The sequence below is a fragment of the Vanacampus margaritifer genome, chromosome 1 (assembly GCF_051991255.1).
Source record: "Vanacampus margaritifer isolate UIUO_Vmar chromosome 1, RoL_Vmar_1.0, whole genome shotgun sequence".
Taxonomy (NCBI): Eukaryota; Metazoa; Chordata; class Actinopteri; order Syngnathiformes; family Syngnathidae; genus Vanacampus; species Vanacampus margaritifer.
The window spans coordinates 37,501,029-37,526,183 of NC_135432.1; the positions used below are offsets into that span (position 1 = coordinate 37,501,029).

General features: G+C 41.0%; 1 protein-coding gene across 8 annotated transcripts in view; it reads left to right on the forward strand.

Annotated features, from left to right (window-relative positions):
* The first annotated feature begins 3,351 nt into the window (after positions 1–3,351).
* Positions 3,352–25,155, forward strand: part of scn8aa (sodium channel, voltage gated, type VIII, alpha subunit a) — a 92,318-nt gene continuing 70,514 nt past the window's right edge. For 7 of the 8 annotated variants that reach the window (XM_077553250.1, XM_077553265.1, XM_077553293.1 and 4 more), the window contains exons 1-2: positions 3,352–3,664; positions 11,313–11,646. In XM_077553250.1, coding sequence (XP_077409376.1) covers positions 11,368–11,646 — 279 coding nt within the window. In that variant the 5' untranslated portion in view covers positions 3,352–3,664; positions 11,313–11,367. Of the gene's footprint in view, positions 3,665–3,723; positions 4,046–11,312; positions 11,647–25,155 lie in introns of those variants that run through there. The other variant, XM_077553243.1, reaches the window with a different exon arrangement.

Consider the following 25,155-nt stretch of genomic DNA (forward strand, 5'->3'; position numbering starts at 1 on the left):
TTCATCACGAGATGGCTTCGAGGGACGGACACATCTGCTATTGCGTCGGGACACTTAACCACATCATATAGTGTTATGCCTCACATTTATTATGCCCCTTCCACCGAATTTTTTAATGAATCAAACTGAATTTTGACTGCTAAGCCCCTCTATCTAGCTTTCTCTCTCTCTCTCTCTCTCACCTGCTATTCTTATTTCTAAACTCCACACATAAACATTGCTTCATTTTGCGACGATCAAGATTCGCGCTGGACTTTCTCTCTAGACTATTGTGGGATTAAATGTCCGGTTTTTGAACTTATAGAAGTTCAATGGTAGGACTGAAGACATTTAATATTTTCAATTTATAATTTTACTGTTTTTGGATTTACTTATAAAGCATATAGATGTGATATAATCATGAGTATTTAAAAGAATACAGTGGGATGGTGATTTTGTGAACTTTATTTTATCCTCTCACCCTCAAAGCTATTGAAGATAGGAATGTGCATGATGTTATCAGAGTCTTTTGTCATTAGAGACTAAAAGTCTGGGGTCAGATCCTGATTGCATTTGTTCCCCTAGTCAAGAAGGGGAACTATATGTAAATGTCTGTTTACTAATAACATTACACCTTTGTTTAACCTGGAATCGACATGTCTTTATGTAAACGTCTGCTTACTAATAACATCACACATTTGTTCACTAGGAGTCGACATGTCTGTCCTTTAATCAACTTAGGAGGGGAAGAGGAACCTTTTATCTTTTGAGTATAAATGAGTCGATGTTCTGTAGACTGTTACACACTTGGGGGCCCGACATTGCATTCAGATGTGGGTGTCCTGACTGTGTCTTTAGAAGATTCTAAATAAATCCTTGCAAGGAACCTTCTTCATCAGATCCTGAATACAATTATTTGGACACGCAAAGATCACACTTAATATAGTAATCAAAATATTCCTTCAACATGACACAAGTGGCTGAGGGATCTGATTGGTAGACACAGGGGCTGACAAACAGGTAGACACAAAACCATAATGAGAAAGACATGAACCATAAGAAAATACATAACATGAACCAAAATCAAATACGAAACCAAACAAATACGGATCATGACACTCATTCCTCAGTTCAAACAAATGATTGAGGACCAGTCCTCTAGAGCCACCCCACCTTACTGTGATACAGTAGTTGGACATTATCTGCTTGCATGTCTTTACAAAGTTTGGCAAAACATCTGGAGTTCAAAGCATTACTTTTAATAATGTTGATGGTTTTTACACTTACATCCATAACCTCGTGGTGCTCTGGCAACAGCTTTTTTTTCCTACAAGGCTTTCACGATGGAGAAAAGAGCTTCAGGTGCACAATCAATTATCTGCCTGATGACACCATGATGCATGCCAGTCATTGACGCTGCACCATCGCTGCACAACCCAACACAGTTTTTCCATTCCAGGCCGTGCTCAGTAAAATAATTATCAATTTTTCAAATTTTTCAAATTTTTCAAATTTTATCAAATTTATTCTCTCCAGTAGCTGACTTTGAATGTCGGAAGCCATTTCTGTGATGTGGTGACTCAGTGTCGTTTGACAGCGGGATGGTCAGCAGCTTTTGTTTTACAGCAGTCTCGCCGATCATCACACAGCACATTTCCACAGCGGCAGGTGGAAGCAGCTCTTCCACAATGGTGAACGCCTTTTTACTCTGTGCTACACGTCTTTCAAAGCACTTGTAAAACTACTTGCAGTGACACGATGGACTTTTTCAGAAGCTCTAGCCCATTTCGTTTTCTCTTGAGTGGTTCGTGCTTCGTTCAACAACATTGATTTTACTGCCAAACGTTGTCCAAAAAACAACTCCGACAGTGCCAGCCGATTTCGAGCATTTTCACTCATCTTTCAAGGCAAACAGAATATTGTGTGCTGTGTCCACATAAACATGATGGATACCATATGAAAGCTTGGATTCCATTCTTTCATTAGAAAATAAGTATGTTTCTACCTTATTCCGGTCTTTAGTAATCACCATTTCAAAATAGGTAAATGGAGTGACATTAAGCAAAAATTTATAATAATAAGGAGAAAACAATACATTTTCAGCACAACAATGACTTTGACACTAATGCTTTTTGTTTAGTAAATTAAATTTAATGAGACAAATGCTTTGATCGTTCACATCATCCTTGAAAATGTTCTATTTCCTAAGATCCGCCATGTTTTCATGTAATTTGACACCCGGCAGCCCATTGAAAAGAGATACAATGCTGCCATCTGCTGGCGATAGTTAGTGGGTGTTTTGGGATTTTTCCATCCCATTCACAAAGCAGTGCTGCACAGGACGTTGCACTGCCCATTTTGGAAAAAAAGACATAGTTGACGTCAGTTGACATTATTGGCTGTATACAGTGGGCGTGTCCTTAACTTAAATCAAAGTTTTTGGCGGTAAAAGGGTTCCGCCTCATTTCCTTCATTTACAAAGCCATATTTAATGAAATCAGGATTGTACTTGCGCAAAATGTTGTCTTTTTCTGAGGTCTTGCATCACCTTTGGTTTCTATCTTTCTTTTGAAATACTTGTCCATGATGCTCTTTGTTCAGTTTCTTCTCTTACTACTCCTACTTCCACTATTTATGTACTATTTATGTACTAGTTATGTACATGGATTAATGGGCAACTCCCTCTAAATTGTTCGCCAGTCTCTTGGGGAAAAATGGCGGAAAATAATAAATAGCACCCCATCTATCCCAAAAGACTCCAGCCCACCGGGCATCTGCCCTGTATGCTGATGGCCAGTCCAGCCCTGAGTTGCAAGATATGATGGCACTCCATTCCACTCTTATGACAAGAATGACAAAGTTATAAAGCAGTAGAAGGGCACACACACATTGCCTCCAGTGCTACTCATATTGGTGTATGGAAGGTGCGAATGTTTGGTGGTGGTGGTGGGAGGGGCCGTAGGCGCACACTGGCAGCCACGCTTACGTCAGCCTGCCCCAGGGCAGCTGTGGCTACTTAAGTAGCTTACTGCCACCACAGTGTGAATGTATGAGTGCATGAATAATGTATCCATTCCCTTGTAAAGCGTCTTTGAGTGTCTAGAAAAGTGCTATATAAATCTGATGCATTATTATTATTATTAAAAAGGTTAGTGAGGGAGACAGTTTGATCTCTGTCCAATGAAATTGTGTGTGTTTGTTAATTTTGAAATTCGACTAACATGGAAGTTGCGTTCAGCTATTTTCCATGACTTTCTAGACATGTGCACCCTTGTGCAAGTTCTAAACTCTCAGCAGCATTCCTGCATTGACCTCTCTCACTCACACACAAGAGATACACCGTGTTTCGTGCGCACCATCTGTGCACATTTCCCCGTGGTGGCACACTGGCGTCGGACTCTCGGAGGTGCGGAGGCTGCAGGCCTAAATGACCTTTAGGATTGGAGCGGGAGGCACCGGGCAACACTCCCTCACATTGTGCTGAGGGTCATCAATTATACAGGGAAGCTGCCCACTCTGAGGAGGGCCGCTACTGCTCGAGGTGGAGGTGCTGGTGTGCGTGTGGAGGTGGGGGGTTGGGGGGAAGACGGCAGCAGCAATATGGCGACAACCGCAGTTTCTCACAGACCATTCGCGCCTCTGCAGTCCCGCGACGGCTCCACGGATTTCTAGTGACGCTTCCGAGGTGAGCGCACTTTGCTTTGCATGTGCAACTTGTTGTGTGTGAGGGGCAAGGAGACAGATGCCTTTTTTTGGTGGGGTTGTCTTGCGTGAATGTCGCAGAGCTGCCCGGTACTCCCCACCCCCTTCATCCCCCCATTTTTTTAATTTATTTTTTTATTTATTGCTGAATGTGTTTCTTCAGCATAGTCATCTCGGACTAGACGCACGTAGATAATGTCTAGTGCTCATCTTATGTGCTAAAGGAGGAAAGGGGTGCGCATACGACGGAACATAAGATGGCTCCTCTTTAAAAAAAAATCACATTGCGGGACACTTGGCTCTACCTTAAACATGATTTTCATATTGCGGGACAATTGCCTCAACCTTGGATGACAGGATGCGTGTGAGTAGTCGTTCAATCTTCGTACCTTCCATGCATCATTGTGTCATATTTTGTATTTTGTTTTCAAATATGTTCATGCACACAGTGTGAATTGATTTGCTTGTCGAAGAGGCTTCACGGGTGTGGTGCACACCCTTCAAGCAGCGCGCAGGAAAAAAACGATTTGGAGTCAAGCGTGCCGCATATTTTGCACGTCTCGCCAAAATGGTTCGTGAGGCTGCTCTTTTTTTGTTTTTGTTTTTGTTACCACCCACTGCAGCAACAGCAACCTGCCGCCTGCTTGTCTCGGTCAATGTGCTGCTTCTTTGCGCACTGTATCCTCCACTGTTACACAATTGATCCACCCTCCTTGTCGTCACCGCCACCATTCACTCCTCACATAGCAGAAAAAGCCCAAATGTGCGTGTCTATTTTAGTGTATTGTGTGTGTGGAATCAAGTGACTGATATTTTTCCCGTCGTCGAAGGCCTGACAGTCTTATTTTCTGATGATCGTAATTTTACACACGCACGTGCACGCGCGCGCGCGGTGTGTGCGTGTGTGTGTGTGTGTGTGTGTTTGCCAGCAGAGCAGCATAAGGCTGTACCTCGCTATTCCGGGGTCCATTTTAAAAACAGACGTTTTTGCATAAGGGATGGATGTTGGATTGTTTTAGCTTGTCTGTCGGTGTATGATAGCGAGAGAGAGAGAGAGAGAGAGAGAGAGAGAGAGAGAGAGAGAGAGAGAGAGAGAGAGAGAGAGAGAGACCTTACAGCGACCAACATATTCACATTGATGGTGTTGGGAAAGCGTAAAAAACGAACCAAATCCACACCTTCAACTGTCTAGAACAGAGGTGGGCAATCTCGGTTCTCGAGGGCCGGACGGAGTCCTGCAGGTTTTGGAGGTTTCTCACTTCCAACACAAGCTGATTCCAATCAACAGGATCATTATCAGGCTTATACAGAACTTGCTGATGAGCTGATCATATATCAGCTGTGTTGGAAAAGGGCAACATGCAAAACCTGCAGGACTCCGGCCCTCGATGCCCATCTCTAGCCTAGAAAGTGGCACATCCCAAGTAAACTTGTGGTTGTACTCTAATAATCCACCCTATGCTGCCTCGCTAACATGAGTTGAGTTGACCCTGAAATTTCCTGCAGTTTGCTGAGCACTTGTCATGCATGTAACCATCATGCGCTGGTGAAAAGCTTTTCCTTAGTCGAGCAGCCATTAAAGAACAGCTTTAAAAAAGTATCCTAATATAGGACAGGGAGATTTTCTGATAGAATTTAAAAATGTCTTTGCCAAGATCTGTACAGAAGACATCCTTTACAAAGCTAATCTTCGTGCTCAACAACCATTCACACAAGAAACAAATGTTCTACTTTCTTTGAAATGACAGTTGACACATTTGTCAACTGCAATCGCATCAGTATTAAAATTTGTCATATTTTAATGATACATTATAGGTCCAGAAATACAGCTTTGTAAACTTTGGGGGAGTCTAATTAATCGACACACAAGCGAGAATTAAGAAAACAATTTGGCTAGTTATTAGTCAAGTTGGCACAATGACTTTTGTGTAACCTAAAATTTCTTAATAGGCCATATAATTTTTTCTTATGCTATTATTATGACAAATCCACTTGGAAGGCCATCATGATTGCTTTGATGAGGAGCAAAAATTAAGTTATTTTGCTGTATATAATTATGTAAAACTAGACATTACATATGTTTGAATGAATGTATACTGTACCTTTTACACAACCTGAAGGTACCGGTAACTGTCTCTAAATGTGAAAAATTTTCATAATTTGGCATGTACTCGTATTTAATACTTCCTCTCAATTTTGATAAGTGTGTTATTGTGAAGAAGTGACACAATCAGTTGTTAATCTAGTGGATTAGTGGTAGAGTCTATCTCTAAAACTAGGAGGCTGTGGGTTAAATTCACAGCTGGGTCATACCAAAGACTTTTTAAAAAAGGGCCATTTGTGGCCGATAACAGCACTACGTTCGGCGAGCTCGCTATGGACAATTACGTCACATATCAAAATGGTGGTCTTACTCGGTGAAAGGACGCTCACTGAAAAGCATTTGGACTTCAGACCGCTGTCATTTAATTTGTCAATGTTATTTTGATTTCAAAATGTGATGAAATGTCATGTGTCTAAATGTCATTCGACTCAGTGTTTTAAGTGGGAAAAAACAAGTGCCAATACTCCCCTTATTTGACTGTTGCATTAGGCGGTCTAGCAAAGAACAGACTTTACTGTTTGCAGCAACCATTCAGAGTATATTATCTCAGTATTGTGAATCATGACTTGCAGAAGTTTACATTTTGCAGTGAATTTTTTTTCTGGATGGGCTTTGCTTTTATTTAACTGTTGATGGTTCTGACAACATGATTCAGACAAATCTTTGAGTAGCACTCATAAAAATACATTATGATAGAACATTTATATTCTAATTCTGCATTTAGAGTTCCTCCTACACTTATTGGTGCAACCGTATGGCACACACTGTGACAATTTCACCATAGAGGCAGATAATCAAATTGAAATTGCCGCAGAAAAATTACTGTATAAAAACTTACTGTAGGTGCGCTAAGCGAGTGGCAATGCAAGATGGCCGCCGTCAGTTTCACTTTTCACTTCGGCGAGAAGGCGGCATTAGCAGTCCAGGTTATTATTGAACGCTGACAGTATGTTCTTTGCACGTTGAGAAGTACCTGAACGCTCAAGGGATATTTTGAGAACTGCCGGAGTTCCGTACCAGTGCATTCCGGTCCAGTTAAAACACTGGTTCGACTGCTATAAGTCTACCTGGTTGTATGCTAGTCACAGGCAAACGCAATACAATACGCCGTTTGTTTTCACCGTAAAGAAAGTGTGTTACATTGCGGACATTTTAGAAATGTCTGGATGCTCAGAATTTCCATTGGCTAGTGTTCTGTGGGAGGAAAAATCACTTAACACACAGCATGATCATTTGATCATTTGATCATTTTTAAGAGACAATCATCGGTCCTTTGCTGGATTTAATTTGAAGAAAACTATACCCCAATTTGGCCTTATTGTCGAAATGTGTTTGTTGTTGACATATGTTTCCATATTCAATATCACTTTGTATGTTTTGATTAAAAAAACAAAAGTTTCATTCTTTAGTTACACAGCTGTTGTAACTGCTCCTAAAGGTTTTCTTCTGAGTTCAGAAAGACTCGACCAATGTTCAACAGCATTTATTCACCACATGTCCATCACTGAAGAACACAATTTTTGGGCGAAAAACTGTGTACAACAAAATGAGACGCATCTCAACAACATAAAACCCACATTAGACATACCGTTTCACCTCCTAAACTGAAATTTAAGAGTATTTAGGAAAATCAAAGATCTTGCCGTATAATCATGCTTTCATCTCTTTCTTCACAATAACTGACGTGGCCAGGGCTGGACTAGCACACCAAAACATTTCCCTGGCATTTTGACTTAGGCCCGCCGGCCCATCCCAACTCCTGGCTACCCCTGGTTACCACAGAGCTCTGCCACTGATTTTGATGTTTTCAGTTTACTGTTTGTATTGTAAATTGATTAATGGACTGCTCCCTCTAAATTGTGGGCTGGTCTTGTGGGGTAAAATGGAGGAAAATAATAATTGAATAGCACCGGAACAGTCCCAAAAGTCGCCGACCCATCGGGCATCTGCCCCGAATACCAGATGGCCAGTCCAGCCCTGAACGTAACTCTCGATTAAAGTGAGTAAAGTAACCCCTCCCTGCGACACAATGCAACCCTCAAATACAACAGCAGGGGGCACAATAACCAAAATAAACAGAGTCCTTGGTAAACCACATAGATTGTCGTTTTACCATCATGTTGAAAAGTAACTCAACTTTAATATGATTGTGAACTTGATCCACACGTTAATACATCTGCCTCACAGTTCAGAGGTTGTGGGTCCAGCATGTTTTAGTTGTTTCCCTCCTCCAACACACCTGATTCAAATGATCATGATCATTATCAAGCGCCAACAGAGCTTGCTGATAAGCTGATCATTTGAATAAGGTGTGTTGTAGGAGGGGAAGACTTAAAACATGCAGGACTCCGGCCCTCGAGGACCCGGAGTAGGACACCTGTGCTCTAGGGGCGCTTTTTTTCATAGGTGGTGCATGCGGAAACACTAGCGTATCCTGATTTTCGTGCAGGTGCAAGCCTCACGGCGACTTTTGGGGAAATTGGTAGACTGCTCTTGGCTGAGAGTTCTCTCATAGCAAGGGTGTGTCCTTGACGCATATGACAAATTGGTGGTTAAAAGTTGGCCTAATCATATGCCTGCATTGGAACCTGTCAAACTGTTGCCTAACGAAATTTTGGTGGATTTGATCGAGGTACAGGTAGACAAGTACAGGAGCTCCATGAATATGTGTGGTAGATGCTATTGTATTTTATTCATACATATGACAACAGCGGGCATTAAAACAATTTGATGCATTACAGAAATCAATTATTGAAGGCATTGTTATTATCATCATTTTGATATTTTAAAAATCATCCCAGGGGATGATTTATGCTTTGCTGGGATCTAGCACAGTCCCGATCGGTGGGCAGATACAGGAGGTCACCAGCTCATTCTGTAAGGGTATACCTACTTATGTTGTCTGCGCAGCGGCAAAGTGCTGTGGAAATGCGCCAGTCCTGTACAGATCTCTGCTTCCATTTCCACCCAAGAGATGTTTCCATGCATGACATGAGCGTGGAACAGTTAAAAAGATGAGAGAAGCCGCTTTGATTGGCGGCGAATGGAGTTGGCCGTGTTCACGCGCACAACAGCACAACCCGTTTTATTTGAATACACTGGCTTGCTGTGTGTCAGCGAAATTACTAACACCCGGTCTAACCTGCCTCCGCTGGATTTGTGCTAGTCACGAAATTGTTCGTAACTGTGAATTTGATTGTGAACATTTATATTTGCCTGCGATTTGCTGGTAACCAGTTCAGGGAGAAGCCTACCTATTGCCCAAAGTCATATGAGCACGCCCGCAAACCCTAGTGAGGGTAAACGGTCCATAAAACGAATGAACGGATGAATTTTTCTCCATTTCATGGTTCACTCATCTGACTTCCACGCAGACTGTGAATTCAATTCCCACTCAGTAACAGTACGAATGTGAGCGTAAAAGGACGTCTGTCTCTATATGTGCCTTGTGATTGACTGGCGACCAGTTCAGGGTGTTGTCTGCCTTCTGCCCCAAGTCAGCTGAGATAGGCTCCCAGCTTCTTGTCAACTTGAACAGGATAAGCGCTATAGAGAAGGATGCACGCGTCCACGATCTTAATCCTGGAAGAGAACATTTAATTCACACTCTTTATATTTGTGTTGCACACACAGGTCACACACATGCGTACATACAGGAGAGATGTCAGAGTGATAAAGAAAAACAAACAGTGCTGCAACTCTTAAGCTAAAGGGTGGGGTTCGTCGGTGCCTTGGTCAAGGGCACCTTGACAGTAGTCAGGAAACAAACGAGCAATTCTCCAACATCTCATTGCCATTTTAAATTTTTTCTCCCCAGCGAGATGTAAACGGTCACCCTCTGGTTTCAGATAAGCTACACAGTAAATTATGTAGAGTAAGTTTGACTCGATTTAGAGTGGGACCAAATAGACTCAATTTTAGTAGTAGTAGTAGGCTAATACTTATACTACTAAGAGAGCAAAATAAATAATTGAAAAAATAAATAAATAAAAGCCACTCAAGGGTTGAGGAACGAACTTACGACCTTCAGCTTTGGAGACTGCCACACTATCACCTGAGCTATGCCCCTTCTACTGGCTAATCTCCAAGATACCAAAGACATTGTTTTTGGTCTTGGAGTTAGGAAGATTCCAGCTGACACGAGCGACATACTAGCACAAAGCAGGAGCTGTGTGGCTTGGGGACTAGATTGGCTGTCTTCCCAAGCTGAAGGTCATGAGTTTGTTCTTCAACCCGTAATTTACTTTTATTAAAAAAATCCAATTTCTTTATTTTTCTCTCTTCTAAGTGCAAATATTATTCTAAAAATGAGTAAATTTGGGCCCCACTCTAAATAGAGTCAAATTTACTCTACAGAATTTACTGTGTACTGTTTCTAGAATGAAACCATCTTATGCAGTAGGAACACACCATCTATTGTTGTCAAGATACCAGTTGATGGCTTTTGCTTTTGAACTCTTCACCTGATGTTTTGCTGGCTGTACCTTTTCGAGCCCCTTGACTGTCATGTGTGGCACAAGCATTATAACAGGATAAGAATACAGGAGAAGCTTGGTCATATCACCTGTGTTTTCTTTAAATGTGTGGTACATTTCAAGCAATCTTCATCTTTTCCTTTCGCCTTTTCCCTTCAGGGGTTGCCACAGAGAATCAGTTGCCAAATCCTCAAGCTGTTTAGTGTGTGATGTTTCATTTATTTATTTATTTAGTCTTCATCCATCCATTTTCATAACCGCTTAGTCCTCACAAGGGTCGCGGGGGGCGCGTGTGAGCCTATCACAGCTGGCTTTGGGCAGTAGGCGGGGTACACCCTGAACTGGTTGCCAGCCAATTGCAGATTTATTTAGTCTTTTTATTTTAATTTTTTCAATTCTAGTCCTCAATAGTAAAAAGCACCGTTCTATTTTTAGCACTGCAGATCTGACGTTAACAAGGCAATTAAGCGCACAGCAAACGTAAATGATTCTATTAAACACTGCAAAGTTACGTGAGCTACAAACATATATGACACACATTGAACTACAGATATAGGTGATATTACTCACAACAAGCGTACTTACTTATTCTCAGTAACGCACACTGAAATGGCGCTGCCGGAAGTGTTGCCACATAGGGAGACACACAGGAAACACGATATGGAACAAAACTTTCCTTCTCCCAAGTCTTTCTGACAGTTCCTGACCGAAAAATGGCCACAAGAGCGAGGGACGATACCAGCATCGATATATTTCGCGAGTACCGATAACATGAATGTGGCCTGGTATTGGCTCGATACTTGGTATCGGTACTCACCCATCCCTATAAAAAAAGATTCAATACATATTTCAATACATTTGAAAGTGGAAGTATTCGATCCACTTGCATTTTTTAAATCAAAATAGATTTTCCAATTCAAATCAGTTTTGTTACACCCCACATCATCTGTCTTTGGTCATCCCCATGGGTGCATGTAGCATCATTTGGGGATCCCTGCACTGATGGTGAAGAACAAACACACTGACTTGCTTTCTACTCCATTTTCACGCAGATCTTCTACCTTGGATGGTCACAACCTAAAGACCACGTAGTTGCAGGATGAAAACATGGCCGCACCCCTTCTCGCACCGCCAGGACCTAACAGCTTCAAGAGGTTTAATGTGGAATCTTTGGCGACCCTTGAGCTGCGCATCAACGAGGAGAAGAACAAGAAGCCGCCCAAGCAGGACAGCAGTTACCGTGATGACGATGATGAGAACAAGCCCAAGCCCAACAGTGACCTGGAGGCTGGCAAGAGCCTGCCCTACATCTATGGGGACATCCCTAAGGGAATGGTGGCGGTACCACTGGAGGATCTTGATCCGTACTACCTGAATTCTCAGAAAGTGAGTTGAATCATCATTTGCTCAGCTTTTAGAGCAGGGGAGGGACTTTAAAGCCCCCCTTTAGTAAAATGACAGATGGGCCAGGTTATATGTCAATAAGATTAAAGCTGCGCTATGTGACAATTTGCCCAAAAATTATCTTTACAATAGCCTTTTTATATGAGCATTTATGACTAAAATGTCTTTTAATTAGCAGATGAACACCTTAGAGGTTCACAATGAGTACTCCTGCAAACCTCTGGCCAATATTTTTCAGACTGGATTTGGATTTTAATTTTCCTCCCACTGTCTGTTGATGTGACGTAATGTGCGCATTGTGTACGTGAAGAAGGGAGTGTGCAGTTTCATTTTTTGGCCATAAGTGGCAGTAGTGATTAAAAATTAAATTTTCTGCATTAACAGCTTAAAAAAATGCAAATGTGTATTCAACGACCTGTTATCATAATTTCTTGGGCTAAACTCCACCACACTAACACATCGACATGTATTCCTGGGCACTGGGAAACATGTAAATGAAAAAAAAAAAGAACACTGAGACCAACATACCCAAAATTGTAAACTCTGTTGAGTAGCAGTATTAATTCCCAGGTACCGAGAATCAGAACAGAACCGGTTCAATAGTACCCATTCCTAGAAACATGGCTTGGCATTCTGTTCCTGCTACCGAAGCTGGCTGTGTGTGTTGCATTTTTCATCTGCACAGGATGCCGTGTGATGCCACTCGGCTCCGGCAGACATTTCCCCTATCTACGCAAACTATTTTGACTTCCTAAGTAAACGTGTCGCGAAAATTGCTTGACTCAACGTTCGATATGATCGTAATTTATCAGAAGTTTAGCACATCTGTATTTCTGTGTTAGTTCAAACAATGCGCCTCACTGCTAGTTGCGTCTGTGATTTGCTGACTGTGCGTACCGGAAGTTAACGTCACTTATGCTGAGTGATGAAGGCTATTTTGAATTAAAGAGATGTTAAAATTAAATAAATCACATACATACTTAGTTATTTTATTTGATGTAAATAAAATAGTTTTATGACTTTTTACCAGTTAAATAAAAATGCAGAAAGCACAAATACATGATTGGATGGTTGAGGGTGCTGAGGCGGAACAGAGGCAACAGGGCTAAAAATCGATTAGCTTTCTGGTTCATTCATACACTTGGCAGCACAGAATGACTCCGGAGTGAACAAGGTTGTTTTTACTGTAATGACTTATTTGGCAGATCCAATCAGTGACGTCATTGATTGATCATCATTGATTGATCGCACAAATTGTGACATTGCAGTCGATTACCGATCTTGCATAAAATGCCAAATATCATCCGATCAGGATCCAGGTGATCAGATTGGTGTGTATCCAGATTCAAAGTAACAAAGAAATACTTGAAAATAAACCACCACAAATAAACCACCACAACAGGAAGAATCACAAAAATAAGAACATCTAAGGTTACCATCCGTCCCATAAAATCTGGAATCATTCGTTGTTTGGACAGTAAATGTTGATTAATGTCCAGTGCACCCAATTACTACACCACATCTGCAAAAGAGAAAATTCTTGACTTTCATGTCATAAGAGAGGCAGCAGGCAAACACTGTTCAATTTAATAAACAATTTATTCCTCTGCTCCCTTCCAGGTTACTGCGTTACTGCAGCTGAAGTGACACAAGTGTACTACACAATCAAATACAACGTCAGTTACAGTGACAACGCTGTCTGTGCACATAAACTCAATCAAAAGATTCTACCAAATTCAAAAATTCTTTAAAAATGACTATAGGCAGAACAAAGGAAGAGGCAGTAGTTAAAGATGTTCTTAGTCCAAAAGCAGTGTGTGATGTTCCGGAGATCCTGAAATCAGACATAAACCTTCATTCTTCTTATTGACTGATCAAATAATGGCAACATGAAAATGTCCCCTTGCAGTTCAATACTTCAGTCCAGAATACAGGGTCACAAACAAAATGCTTGTTTTCAGTAAGAATGTGGATGAGTCCACTGATGAGATTGTAGCTCTCATAGCTCTCAGTGGCTGGCCAAATTTGGTGTATTAGTTGAATAATTCATAGCATTTAATGCAGACAATACAAATCGGAATTATGGAATTCACAACTATCTATCTAAGAATCTAACAGGCTGCGAAAAGGAAATGCATTGATTTTTTTTTTATGAAGCATTTTTTGTTGCTGACACTTATGATCAAAACACTTTTATCACCAAAACAATTGGTGCCGGCATAAACAGGATGTTGTGATGACTGATGATGCAAGAAAAAGTCATGGCCCACACATGCCCGGCAAGAATGGGGTTAGCCTCGCCGCTAATGGTGAGCTGATAAAACGCCAGCTTCGAACTGCCCCTCGATTTATACCAGCGGCAGCGGGACAAAGTGATTCGTCATCGCCAGAATATGACGTCCAATAATGCACACAGCATAACCCAACCTTAATGTTTGATGCGTGAATGTGTGGAATCCGGCGAGGACACAATTTGCAGCCTTCGTGCTCAGCACATCTGTGGTTGATATACTCCCAGACTGTAGGAGGCAATAGAGAGCGTCAACGGCATATGAACAAAACTTCACCACAATAGAAAAGAAATAGAAATAGAAATATATTTTTTTTTCCAATAAACTATCAACATCAACAGCTGCGGTGAATAGTCTACAAAAGATTTAACATAAATGAAAACAAAGAATCGGGAGGTAGAAAACATTGTTGTTTACAGCAGTGTTTGCTTGTCCACCATGTTTTTTCCTAGTGGACCTTCCATGTAGCTTACAAATTCTCATAGGTGCGTGGTGTGGAAAATGCGGCCAATGCGGACGCAACATGGAGGGGCGTGGTTGGTGAAATGACATCATTTCATCGCATGGAGTTGGCGTATGGATGTGCCAAGAAGCATAAACCAAGCTTAAGGCGATAATAATCTCTAAACAAGACTATTTAACATAGGGTCAAGTTCATTGTTGATGTTTTTTGTATCTCTTTTTTTTTCTTAATGAGAAAAATGTGCTCTTATGAAAGCCCCCAATTTTAAAATGACCTAAGTGTCTGGTTCATGTCTGATGTTTCTAACAAACCAATAGCAATATGTATCAAAATCAGTAAGAAATTTTGACGAGTTATGATGAATTTATTGGATGCAAACAGGTACCTCAATACAAGTGAAAAGAAGAAATCGTTGGAGACTCCCGACAACCAACCGTGTCTTTCCCTTATGTATATCTATAGGCTTCTTCTAAGCATTACGCGACACATTCATCAAATATATTTGTCAAACTGTTGAACATCAACATGTGCAGTACATGCGTGATAGAACATGAATTTAGCTACAGCTATGTCTATTGTGTCAGGGCACGCGAGCCACACAGGGAACGATGTTGCTTGTAGCCACTGCTTTCTTCTCACTCGTATTTGAACAAGAAATTCGCACATTCAGCTATTTTAATGTTGACATTTTGGACATTACTGGAGAAAAAAAAGAAAATTAATGTAAAGAACGGACCAGAGAATTAAAATGGAAAATAATTTGATGCAGAGCCGTATATATATAGAGAGAGTTTGGCTAACTCGGTTTCATGAGGGTAACAAGACGGCGTCCATATGTCATGCTGCTGAAATCAGTTTGTTGGCCAAACTCTCTATATATACGGCTCTGATTTGATGTAATCGTAGTTTTTTTTTGGAAGGGGGGAGGTCTTTATTTTTTATTGTTTTACTCTTCACAATGGGACAGGGTGGCACTGCCTCCCCTGCCTGCCCTGACGCTACATCACACCTCTTCTGGGCAGCATTGTTCTTCTCAATGTGACACTGGAGTTCAAAACATTCAAAGACATTCTTCTATTTCAAAATGTAAATGTATTGATTAATTGATTGTTAATTCTATCAATTTGTGGCATAATAAAAAAAAAGAAGGCATAATTGAGTGCACTGTTTTGTTGTAGCCAGCTCTTGATTCACTCAACACATCATCAGTTAATCTAAACTAGCAACATGTTCATCTAAAATAAGATGCATCCACACTATAAATGGAAAGATTGAAATAACTGACCTGCCATACCACTTTTTTACACCTTTGTGATTGTTTGCACAGAAACAAAAGGCCAGAGCTTGACACATGATAGTAACTGGAAGAATACAAAATGTGCCTTTTGTTTGTCAAACAAAGCTTGTAAGAAGCAACAGAAAAACGAGCTGCATGTCCTCCATTGTTATCCCTTTTGTTATCTTCTTTGCTGCGTGAATGTTTCTGTGATGTCATGCTACTGATTCATGGATGCGATGGAATGAAACTGTCGCGCTGTTTTCTGTTTTGCTTTTATTTCAAAGAGCTCTTAAATTGGGGTTCTCGCAGCTTTAGTCAGTGCAAGGTTAGAGTCCGTGACTCAATGTTCCATATGGCGACGGACTTTGTGGAACGGAAATGACTCATAAGCGTCCCTACAGTAAGCCAAACTTCTCCCAACGTGTCTGGCTGGTCTCGGCGACCTTGTCTACATCTCCCTTGTTGCTGCATTATGACGTTGTCTGTGGCGTTACACCTGCAGAGAGATGCCACTGCATTGTGAAAGAGTGCTATTCACATGACGATACATTTTGAAGGTCATTTATCTTCAGGTTACTCTTACAAATTCCATCAGATCCTTTTACAGCATTTTTAAAGCCAATGATGAGTAAAAATGTTTGTAAAGGAACAAAAAGCTATCATGTTTTGGTCAAGTGAAATTAGGTCAGTGCTCTTGACTATTTTTATATTACATGGGAGTCATTCTTGTCAACTTGCCTAATAATCCAATTGTTTTGTTAATGTGCTTGCATTACGTTGTCAGACATTGGAAGAGAGTTGAAGTGTCAATAATTCAGTGGTGGTGGGTGATGCATTTGGTTGAAAATGTCGGTATATGTACAATATGTGTCATTGGCCAGCATTTGTGGCAAGGATTACAGGCAAATTACACAATGTGAGAATTGAACTTGAGAAAATAAAACTGAAAACATATAAACTAGGGGTGTCAGTTGATATTTTTTTAACCATAATTAATCATATGTCCTCACGATTAATCACATTTTTTTTTAAAATATCTGTTCTAAATGTACAATAAAACATTTTTAAGTTAAGTTTTGTGGCTGCATCTTTTAGTTATTGATACAGCAATTTCATAATAATTCATAAAATTGAGTTTAAAAAAAAGTCCTGTACTGTAAAAAACAAGTGATATTGATTTGTGTTTAGGTCATTTTTCTGCCACTAGATGGCATCATTGCATTTGTAAGACATTGGTGACAGCTCAGTGCATTTTTCTTTCCATATTAAGATCTATCTAATCTTTAACATGCAAGTAACTTGTGAAATTCTGCACATTTTTAAAATTGTAAAATACAACTTCACCCCAGTCTCCACAAATATATACATTATTATTAAATTCAGAACTGCTAAATGTTGGCGTGGACGTGTCCGCTGCCTTGCAACTGAAATTCCCCCAATACAGGGGCGGTCGTTCAAAAAAATTAGTGGCGTTAAAGGAACTTTATATTAACTCAGAATTAACGCACTCATTTTGCCACCACTATTATGAAGCTTTTTTTAAATTTAAGCTTTTGTATGTTAAACTGACCTTAATGAGTCTAATGAGCCATCCTCAATCTATCTTCCGTCATGGTCTTTTCCTATTTGTTCAACAATTGCCTCTTTTTGATGGCCGTGTTGAACAACTTGAAAGATAGCAAACATTCTTTACAGGCAGCTTTCTCTTCATATTGAGTAGCATGGCATGTTACATAAGGCTCAAACAGGAGGCGCACTGGCGATGATAGCAGGCAAAGCAGGCCGCTCCTTCTCTTTGTGCTTCATTATCTGTGCCTGCCTCCACCTTTCTAATCACAAGCCTGGATCAGGTCTGCTGGGGTGACGTTGCTTTGATGTCAGTTCAGGTCAAAGATTTTTTTGCGATATGTCATTGCCGAGGCGAGGTCTGGCAGAGCGAGGACGCAGCAGCCCCAGCAGGTCGATTTACGGGCGGATAAAATGGCCGGCATGCAACTTTAGCTCCATCGTGCTGCAGCTGAGCTCAGTAAAAACATTAAAGCTGGAGGACGAAAAGTCAAACCTAAGTAAATTAGCTACGTGCTGATCTGATTGACTGGATGACTTGAGATATTGGCTTTCAATTTTTAATGAGGGTTTGATTTTCTAAAAAAAATAATTGATTAAATTTTTTTCTGTATTCCTCTTTTGGCAATACCTTAGTGTTTCCCCAAACTTCTGAACAGTAATTTAAATATGCTTACTGACAATTCTGAGCTTACGTCATAAGTCAAAATGGCGGTCTAATGCTGCATTCGAGCACAACAGGAAAATGGGAAGTCAGAGTTTTCCAACTTCAAAACAGGAAGTGTACACGGTGTAATGCACGGTGGCTGGTCAGCCATGGACGGCGCAGCGGGACAGCAAAAACGGGACAGCAAAAACGGGAGAGCAACTGGATGTCCACAGGTTCACTTTTATTAAAAAGAAAAACAAAACAAAACAAAACAGTGGGCTAGGAGTGGGCTAGGCACCACCGCGTGTTACGATAATCGTGTCTCTCCGGCTGCAAAACATTCACAGCCCAAAAAACGAAAAAGCGCCTAACATGCCCACAGAAACAAAGAGGCGCCATCCCGTGGCGCGGTGCCACACTGCAGATTGTTTGAGATTGGTTGTGAATGGATTCAGAGTCAGGCCTATCATTTGTAAAGTTTGCTTGTCACCAGTTTTGTAGATTGGAATGTTTTTTGCAGGTTTCATTTTATTCAGAAAATGGCCAATTTGAAATGATAAATTGGCAATGTAAGTAGTGTGGATTCTGTTAGTAGAAATAAATACAGAAGTAAGAGAATACTGCTGTTTTTTTTCTTTAATGTGTATTGTATAGTTTAAAATGTTAATATTAAAGTTTTTTCTACATCATGCATGCTCAACCAAGTAAAGTCAAGTCAAGTTAATATAGCCCTTAATCACAAACGAGTCTCAAAGGGCTTCACATGCCCACAGTTAACAAATATTAACGACATCCCCTGATGAAACCACAAGAGGGCAAGGAATTTTTTTTAAAAACATGAGTGGAAAAATAAGAAACCTTGAGAAGGGAGCGCAAATGTGGTGATCACCCTTTGTAATAATAAACAATATTAACTATCCATCCATCCATCCATTTACTACCGCTTATCCGGGATCGGGTCGTGGGGGCAGCAGCTTTTGCAGGGAAGCCCATACTTCCCTCTCCCCAGCCATTTCAACCAGCTCCTCCGGCGGAATCCCAAGGCGTTCCCAGGCCAACCGAGAGACATAGTCTCTCCAGCGTGTCAGAGTCCGCATCACTGCAGACGCCGCACCGATCCGCCTGTCGATCTCCCGCTCCAGCCAGCCCTTACTCGAGAACAAGACTCCAAGATACTTGAACTCCTCCCCGACCCGGAGAGAGCACGCCACCCTTTTCCGACTGAGGACCATGGTCTCGGATTGGAAGGTGCTGATCTTCATCCCAATTGCTTCACACTCAGCTGCGCACCGCTCAAGCGAGAGTTGGAGATCAAGGCTTGATTAAGCCAACAGTACCACATCATCTGCAAAAAGCAGAGATGCAATACTGAGGCCACCAAACTAGAACCCCTCAACACTTCGGCTGCGCCTAGAAATTCACAAGTTAATTCATAAGTCCATAAAAGTTATGAACAGAATCGGTGACAAAGGGTGAAGAGTCCAACCCTCACTGGGAACGAATCTGACATACTGCCGGCAATGCGGACCAAATTCTGACTTCAGTGGTGCAGGGACCGAATAGCCCGTATCAGGGGGCTCGGAACCCCGTACTCCTGAAGCACTCCCCACAGGACTACCTGAGGGACACGGTCAAACGTCTTCTCCAAATCCACAAAACACAAAATATTAACTAGTGTGAAAGTCCATTTAAGAAGATGAAGCGCTGCAAGAAGACGTTGTCAGGGAAGTGGGTCCTCATCCAAACCCAGCCCGGAAGGTCAGGGCAGCTATCTCCATGGCAGCAACTGCCCCAGATGTCGTCCCAGTCAACCAGCGCAGAACCGGTAAAGCAGCATCCAAATCGGTCATTGACACCTAACTCCCTCTCCAAGCCGTAAAGAAGGGAGGGAAAGTAAGCAGCAGCAGTCACCAGGTCCACATAATTCAGCCAAATGCAAGAGTATAAAAATGAGTCTTACGATGCGGTTTAAATGTTTCCACAGTGGTAGTGGCTCCTCCAAAGTTAGGGTATTCCAGAGCACTGGAGCCCGAATCGAAAAATGCTCTTGAACACGCTGACTTCTTTTTGGCTCTAGGGATGACCAGCGTGTTGCGAACGAAGGTTCCGTGTCAGAACATAGGTACTATTAAATTGAGGACATAGGAAGGCGCTAAGCCATGTAATATTTCATATGTGAGTAACAAAACCTTGAAATCGTATCTCAAGTGGACCGGAAGCCAATGCAAGTTGGCTAGTATCGGGGTAATTTGATCAAACTTTCTTTTCCGCGTCAAAAGTCTAGCTACAAAAAGCCCTGACTTTTAACTGTGACTGCGCCTATCAACTTGTATCTTCCCATCTGAGTGGAGTGTTTGGTTTCTTGGGGGTGGGGATGGGTGGAGTATGACGTCATGCTCGTCCCCGTGGAAATTTAGTTGTAGTGTACAACATCATTGGGTTGGAAACTGAAAAAACAACAAGAAGCTTCGAGCACAGCAAACTCCAGCTCAGACTCCAAAAAACTGCAAAAAACAAAATAGTTTATTTGAGCGCACATACTCGGCTTTTAAAACTCATTCACACGCCAAAATGTATAAATATGTTTTTTAATGTATACGTTTTTTTTATGCTAGAGAATTCAGAAGGCTTTGATACAGCTTCTGACATTAAGAGGTCGCTTAAAGCAATGATAGTTATTCAAAAAAAAAAAAAAAACGGCCAGCAGGTGGCAGCAGAGTATAAGAGATCAACCAGGGCCATTTTGCAACAAGCTCTTTTTCCCAGTGTTTTCAACAGGTTTGTGAATAATGAGGAAACTTACCTATATTATAATGCTAATTGCTGCAAAACGGGAACAGATACAAATATACTTTTTTTCCCTGATGAAAGAAGAGACTCTAATCTTTCTTTTGGTAGGTTCCATGTTTTATAGCAATAGAACACAATATTCTGTGGACCTTGCAAAATCACTCAAAATTCAGTAAAACAGCAGGAAGCAAAGGGGGTTGCTTCAGTGAAAGTGGCTGGGAGTGAATGAGTTAACTAAATTTGTCCATGTGTGCTCTTTTCTTTGGCTTGAGCACCTGCCCCCAATAATGTCAATGCACATGCATGTGGGTTTTGGAATTTGCTTGCATGATAATTAGCTTCAGAAGGCATCGTTCTATTTATCATATTGTGATAGTAAATGGCCATTTAGACATGATATATTTTGATGGCGTCACTTTCCAACTGGCAGGAATAGGGGCCCATCATCTCACTTCCGATCATGTCAGCCCAAAACTTTATTCTGCACCCCTTGTACTGATGTTGTAGCATTGTTGGGACTCGGTGACTGCACAGCAACCATCCAACACTTTGCCCATCTAGACCAAGTAGTGTTGTAATCATCAGAAAATTAAATTTTTTGAAAATTAGTTTGCATGTATTTCTGAGCTCACTGCAAACATTGTGTGTATGTGGCGCCATACAACACATCAACCAATAAGGTAGCGGGTGACGAGGACTCATTGAATATTCACCAGGAGCCACCCGAGTGTAGCTGATGAGATGATGCAGCCACGCTTAATGGCGTCCGCTTCTTTTGGCTGCTCCCACCCTCTCCCTTGTCTGTCGTCATCTTCTGGCTGGCTGGTGCCTGCCTTTGCGGCCGTCCTCCTTCCTTGGGCTGCTGCTGCCGCCTGCTTCACTCACTCGCCATCTTAGCCGGCACCCCCTTATGAAATTTTCAGCAGCTTTGCAGCACTTAAGTCACGCGTTACAGAGTGGGGAAAAGACTTGATACATACATGGCAGCTGTGTCCATGATTATGCGTGTGCATATGTGTGCCTGTGCTCGTGTGTGCGAGTGAGAGACAGTGAGAGGGACATGCACTCAAAATGCGTGTTTATGTTAAATAACAAATGTCATCAAAACAGCAATTTAAATGTGGGGAAGATCAGGCAATTAACACATTGGATCTATGCCAGGTATAGGCAAACTACGCCCCACCACATTGGGCTTTTGTTTACGACTGCCTGTAATGAAAGCATTCACATTATTTATATATATATTTTTTAAACTGCAATGCTTAGTGATTTCACTGGATGTTTTACCCCATACCCAGTTAACATTTGCTGTTGTTTGCTCCATCCACAATATTGGGTGAATTTTTACCTCATATGAGGCAAATTCTCTCATCCGTGCTTAAAGTTGTACTCAACTTTTCTTTCTTTCTGATAGCCTGTATAGACTGGTGTCTACTAATGCTGTTTACATGTCCTGGTCATTATTTTGTAATTTTAGTGCATGTTTGGTGAAAGCTTGAATTTGGGGCAAAAACAGTGTGTTTGGTGCCATCTTAACACTTGGATAAACACAATTTGACTGTTTGTTCTCTCATTACACGAGAAGTGGCCGTCACATGAGGAATATGACATAGTCGCTAGGGATGGGTACCTTTTACGTTTGAACCGGAACTGTTCCAATTCTCGGTAACTGTGGAATCAATACTGGCACTCAACGGTACCAATTTTTGGTACTTGTTTACTCTCTCGCTCTCTTTAAATTTTATTTATTTATTTGGGTGGCAATACATGCTCATCATTGTTTATTTAACAGTAAAATGTTTTTTAAAAATCAATATAACAATTACTTTTCAAAATATAAAATTTGACAAATTTAAAATGTAAAACAAATGAGCCAGCGAGGAATAGTAAAAATAAAGGTATAACATTTTACAATTACTGAAGTATAATTAATACACATACATTAATATTACAAAAACAAAGTGTGAAGCAAAGTTCTGTGCAATGAGCAACACAAGGAGCGAAGTTAAACAGTAAATATTAATAATTTATGTTATCTTCGTTTCTTGTGCAGTAAAGCCTGAGTTTGAAGTTTGAACCCCCATAGGACTCAAATATAGCAAACAAAAAACAAAAAAAACTTCAGTGGGGGAAGACAGACCTCTCAGTTTTGGTGCGGGCAACGCGTGTGGTGCAGCAAGGGCCACCGCTGCCACCTCCCTCTCAGCCGTGCACTAATTGCGGGGAACCGAGGAGATTGCCAGCCTACGCCCGGCGCGGAGGCTGTTATACTTCATCAACTGTATTCATTTGGCTTGGTGCTGCAAAAATCTCGATCGTTAGCAAACCCGGAAATGTATTCTTAGTGTGTGAAATCCTGGGCGAGTGGGTGACGTCAGTACGCTGGTGTACGTAAATGTTGTGTCAACTATTCGACTCGCACACAGTCACAACTTAGAGAGACGTGTTTTGAAAAGTACCAACCCAAATCGGTCTATACCACAAAAAGTACCGTCTTCGGTACCCATCGCTACTACCGCCACCCACCGGCTCATTCTCGAACACGCCTCCTTAAACGCTTTCTTCGTGAGTTGCCACTGTCAATCACACGCCCAAACCTCTTCCCATTCGCAACCCAACGGTCCTGCAGGAAACACCCCCTTTGAGCACCGATTTCCAATCTTAGTGAGGTGAGATAGTGAGATCTTTACGAACTTTCAATGTGCGGCGTTTCTCGTGTCCAGGCCCGTCTTTAAAATACATTTCACACGTCAAATGTGAAGTTGACTTTTGTATGGATCTGGAAGTTATATTGATCGCCATCAGTGATGTGCACGGCTCATCTAACAGGCTACTTTGAAGGACCATGTGTTTTATTCTCTATTTAATTTAATATTTACTATAATAAAAGTAATTCAGAGTATCTTGCTCATGACTGAATGCAAATTTGGAGCTGTTCCATTCGTTGAAATTTGAAAAACGAGCGAGCCGGCTGTTGTTTAAGCGTTGTTGGGAGCTGCTTTCAAACAAATTCAAGACATCACCAGCCGCTTGTCATGATACGGCCATCAGACGTGGAGCACGGAATAAGTTCATTCTATCAAAACGTGCAATATAAGTTTGAAGAGGTGCTATTCCTCAGTACAGCATCCTGAGTGTGCAAGAGGAAAGATGCTTAAATCTCTGGGAAAATACGCACACCACTAAGTTTGACAGGGGACACCCTCATTTAAATATTGCGTACAATTTATGAAGGTGCGTAATCTGCACAGCCAAAAAAGTGCACAGCCTTTTTTGAATTAAGCACATGAGAGAATATGCCCGTAACTCACCTTTCAAGATGATGTCTTGCAGCAACAGCGTTGAGGCCTTCTGTATATTAAACAAATAAAATTCACCCATACACGGCACATGTTAATCAAATTATCCCCCCCAAGTACAATCAATATGTTTTATTTGCCAAGAAACTGTAGCGATTCCACAAGAGTACACTTTTCCAGTAAACATGCAAACTTCTCTAATAGTGTCAATGCAAGAATGGCTAGTTATTGCTTGAGAGTTGTTTGCAGTAAAACCGACAAATTTCTATTCAAGAGTTGAGGATTAAGCCACGATATTTAGCATTCAAATTGAAAATTGAAAAACTAGGCCAATTTGCCATTTTGCTGCAGATTTTAGCCAGAAACACAAAGAAGACACACAATTTGCTTTTGTTGGCCACATGAAATTATGTGACGCCTGTGCGCTATAGGAAGAAAGTGAGTGAGTGAGTGAGAAATATAATAAAGATATTGGTATTCATTTCTGTAATGGGATTTAATTATTATTATTTTATTTATTTCATTTTTTCTTAAATGTAATTTACATTTGTATATGAACATTGTATTTTATTGTGATTTGTATTGAAAATTAATTGTTGATTGTTGCCAAGTTTGTATGTCTTATTGCTTCGTTCAAAAAAACAATTTAAAAATAAATAAATAAATAAATAGATACGTACATAAATAATAAAAAAAATAGATGAATGGATTGGTAAAAAGAAAAGGAAGCAATAAGTAGATTAGGTGTTGCTGTTATTGACAGCACCTGTGGAAGCATGGGCACCTGTTACAAGGAAAAAGTGACAAAGGAACAATGAATCTATAGTAGCAGTGTTGTTGCCTGCGGTACTGGAAGCGGGACCACCTGTCAGCTAATACGGAAGTGAGGCGAAACAAATCAGAGTGTATGTGTAATAAACAGTATTGGTTGCATCACATTTGTTGGTTGCAGGCTAATACGATAAACATATCTAACACAAGAAAAACACTTAAACATGCTAGTAATGTTGGGCGGTATTCAAATTTTGACACGGTTTTACCGACTTCTCATTACCCTGGGGTGTACGGTAATACCGTCACAAATTTTAGACTTATTTTGTAGCTTGCACCGACCACTGCAAGTCTGTCTGCAAGTTAATGGTCGCTAATCGTGT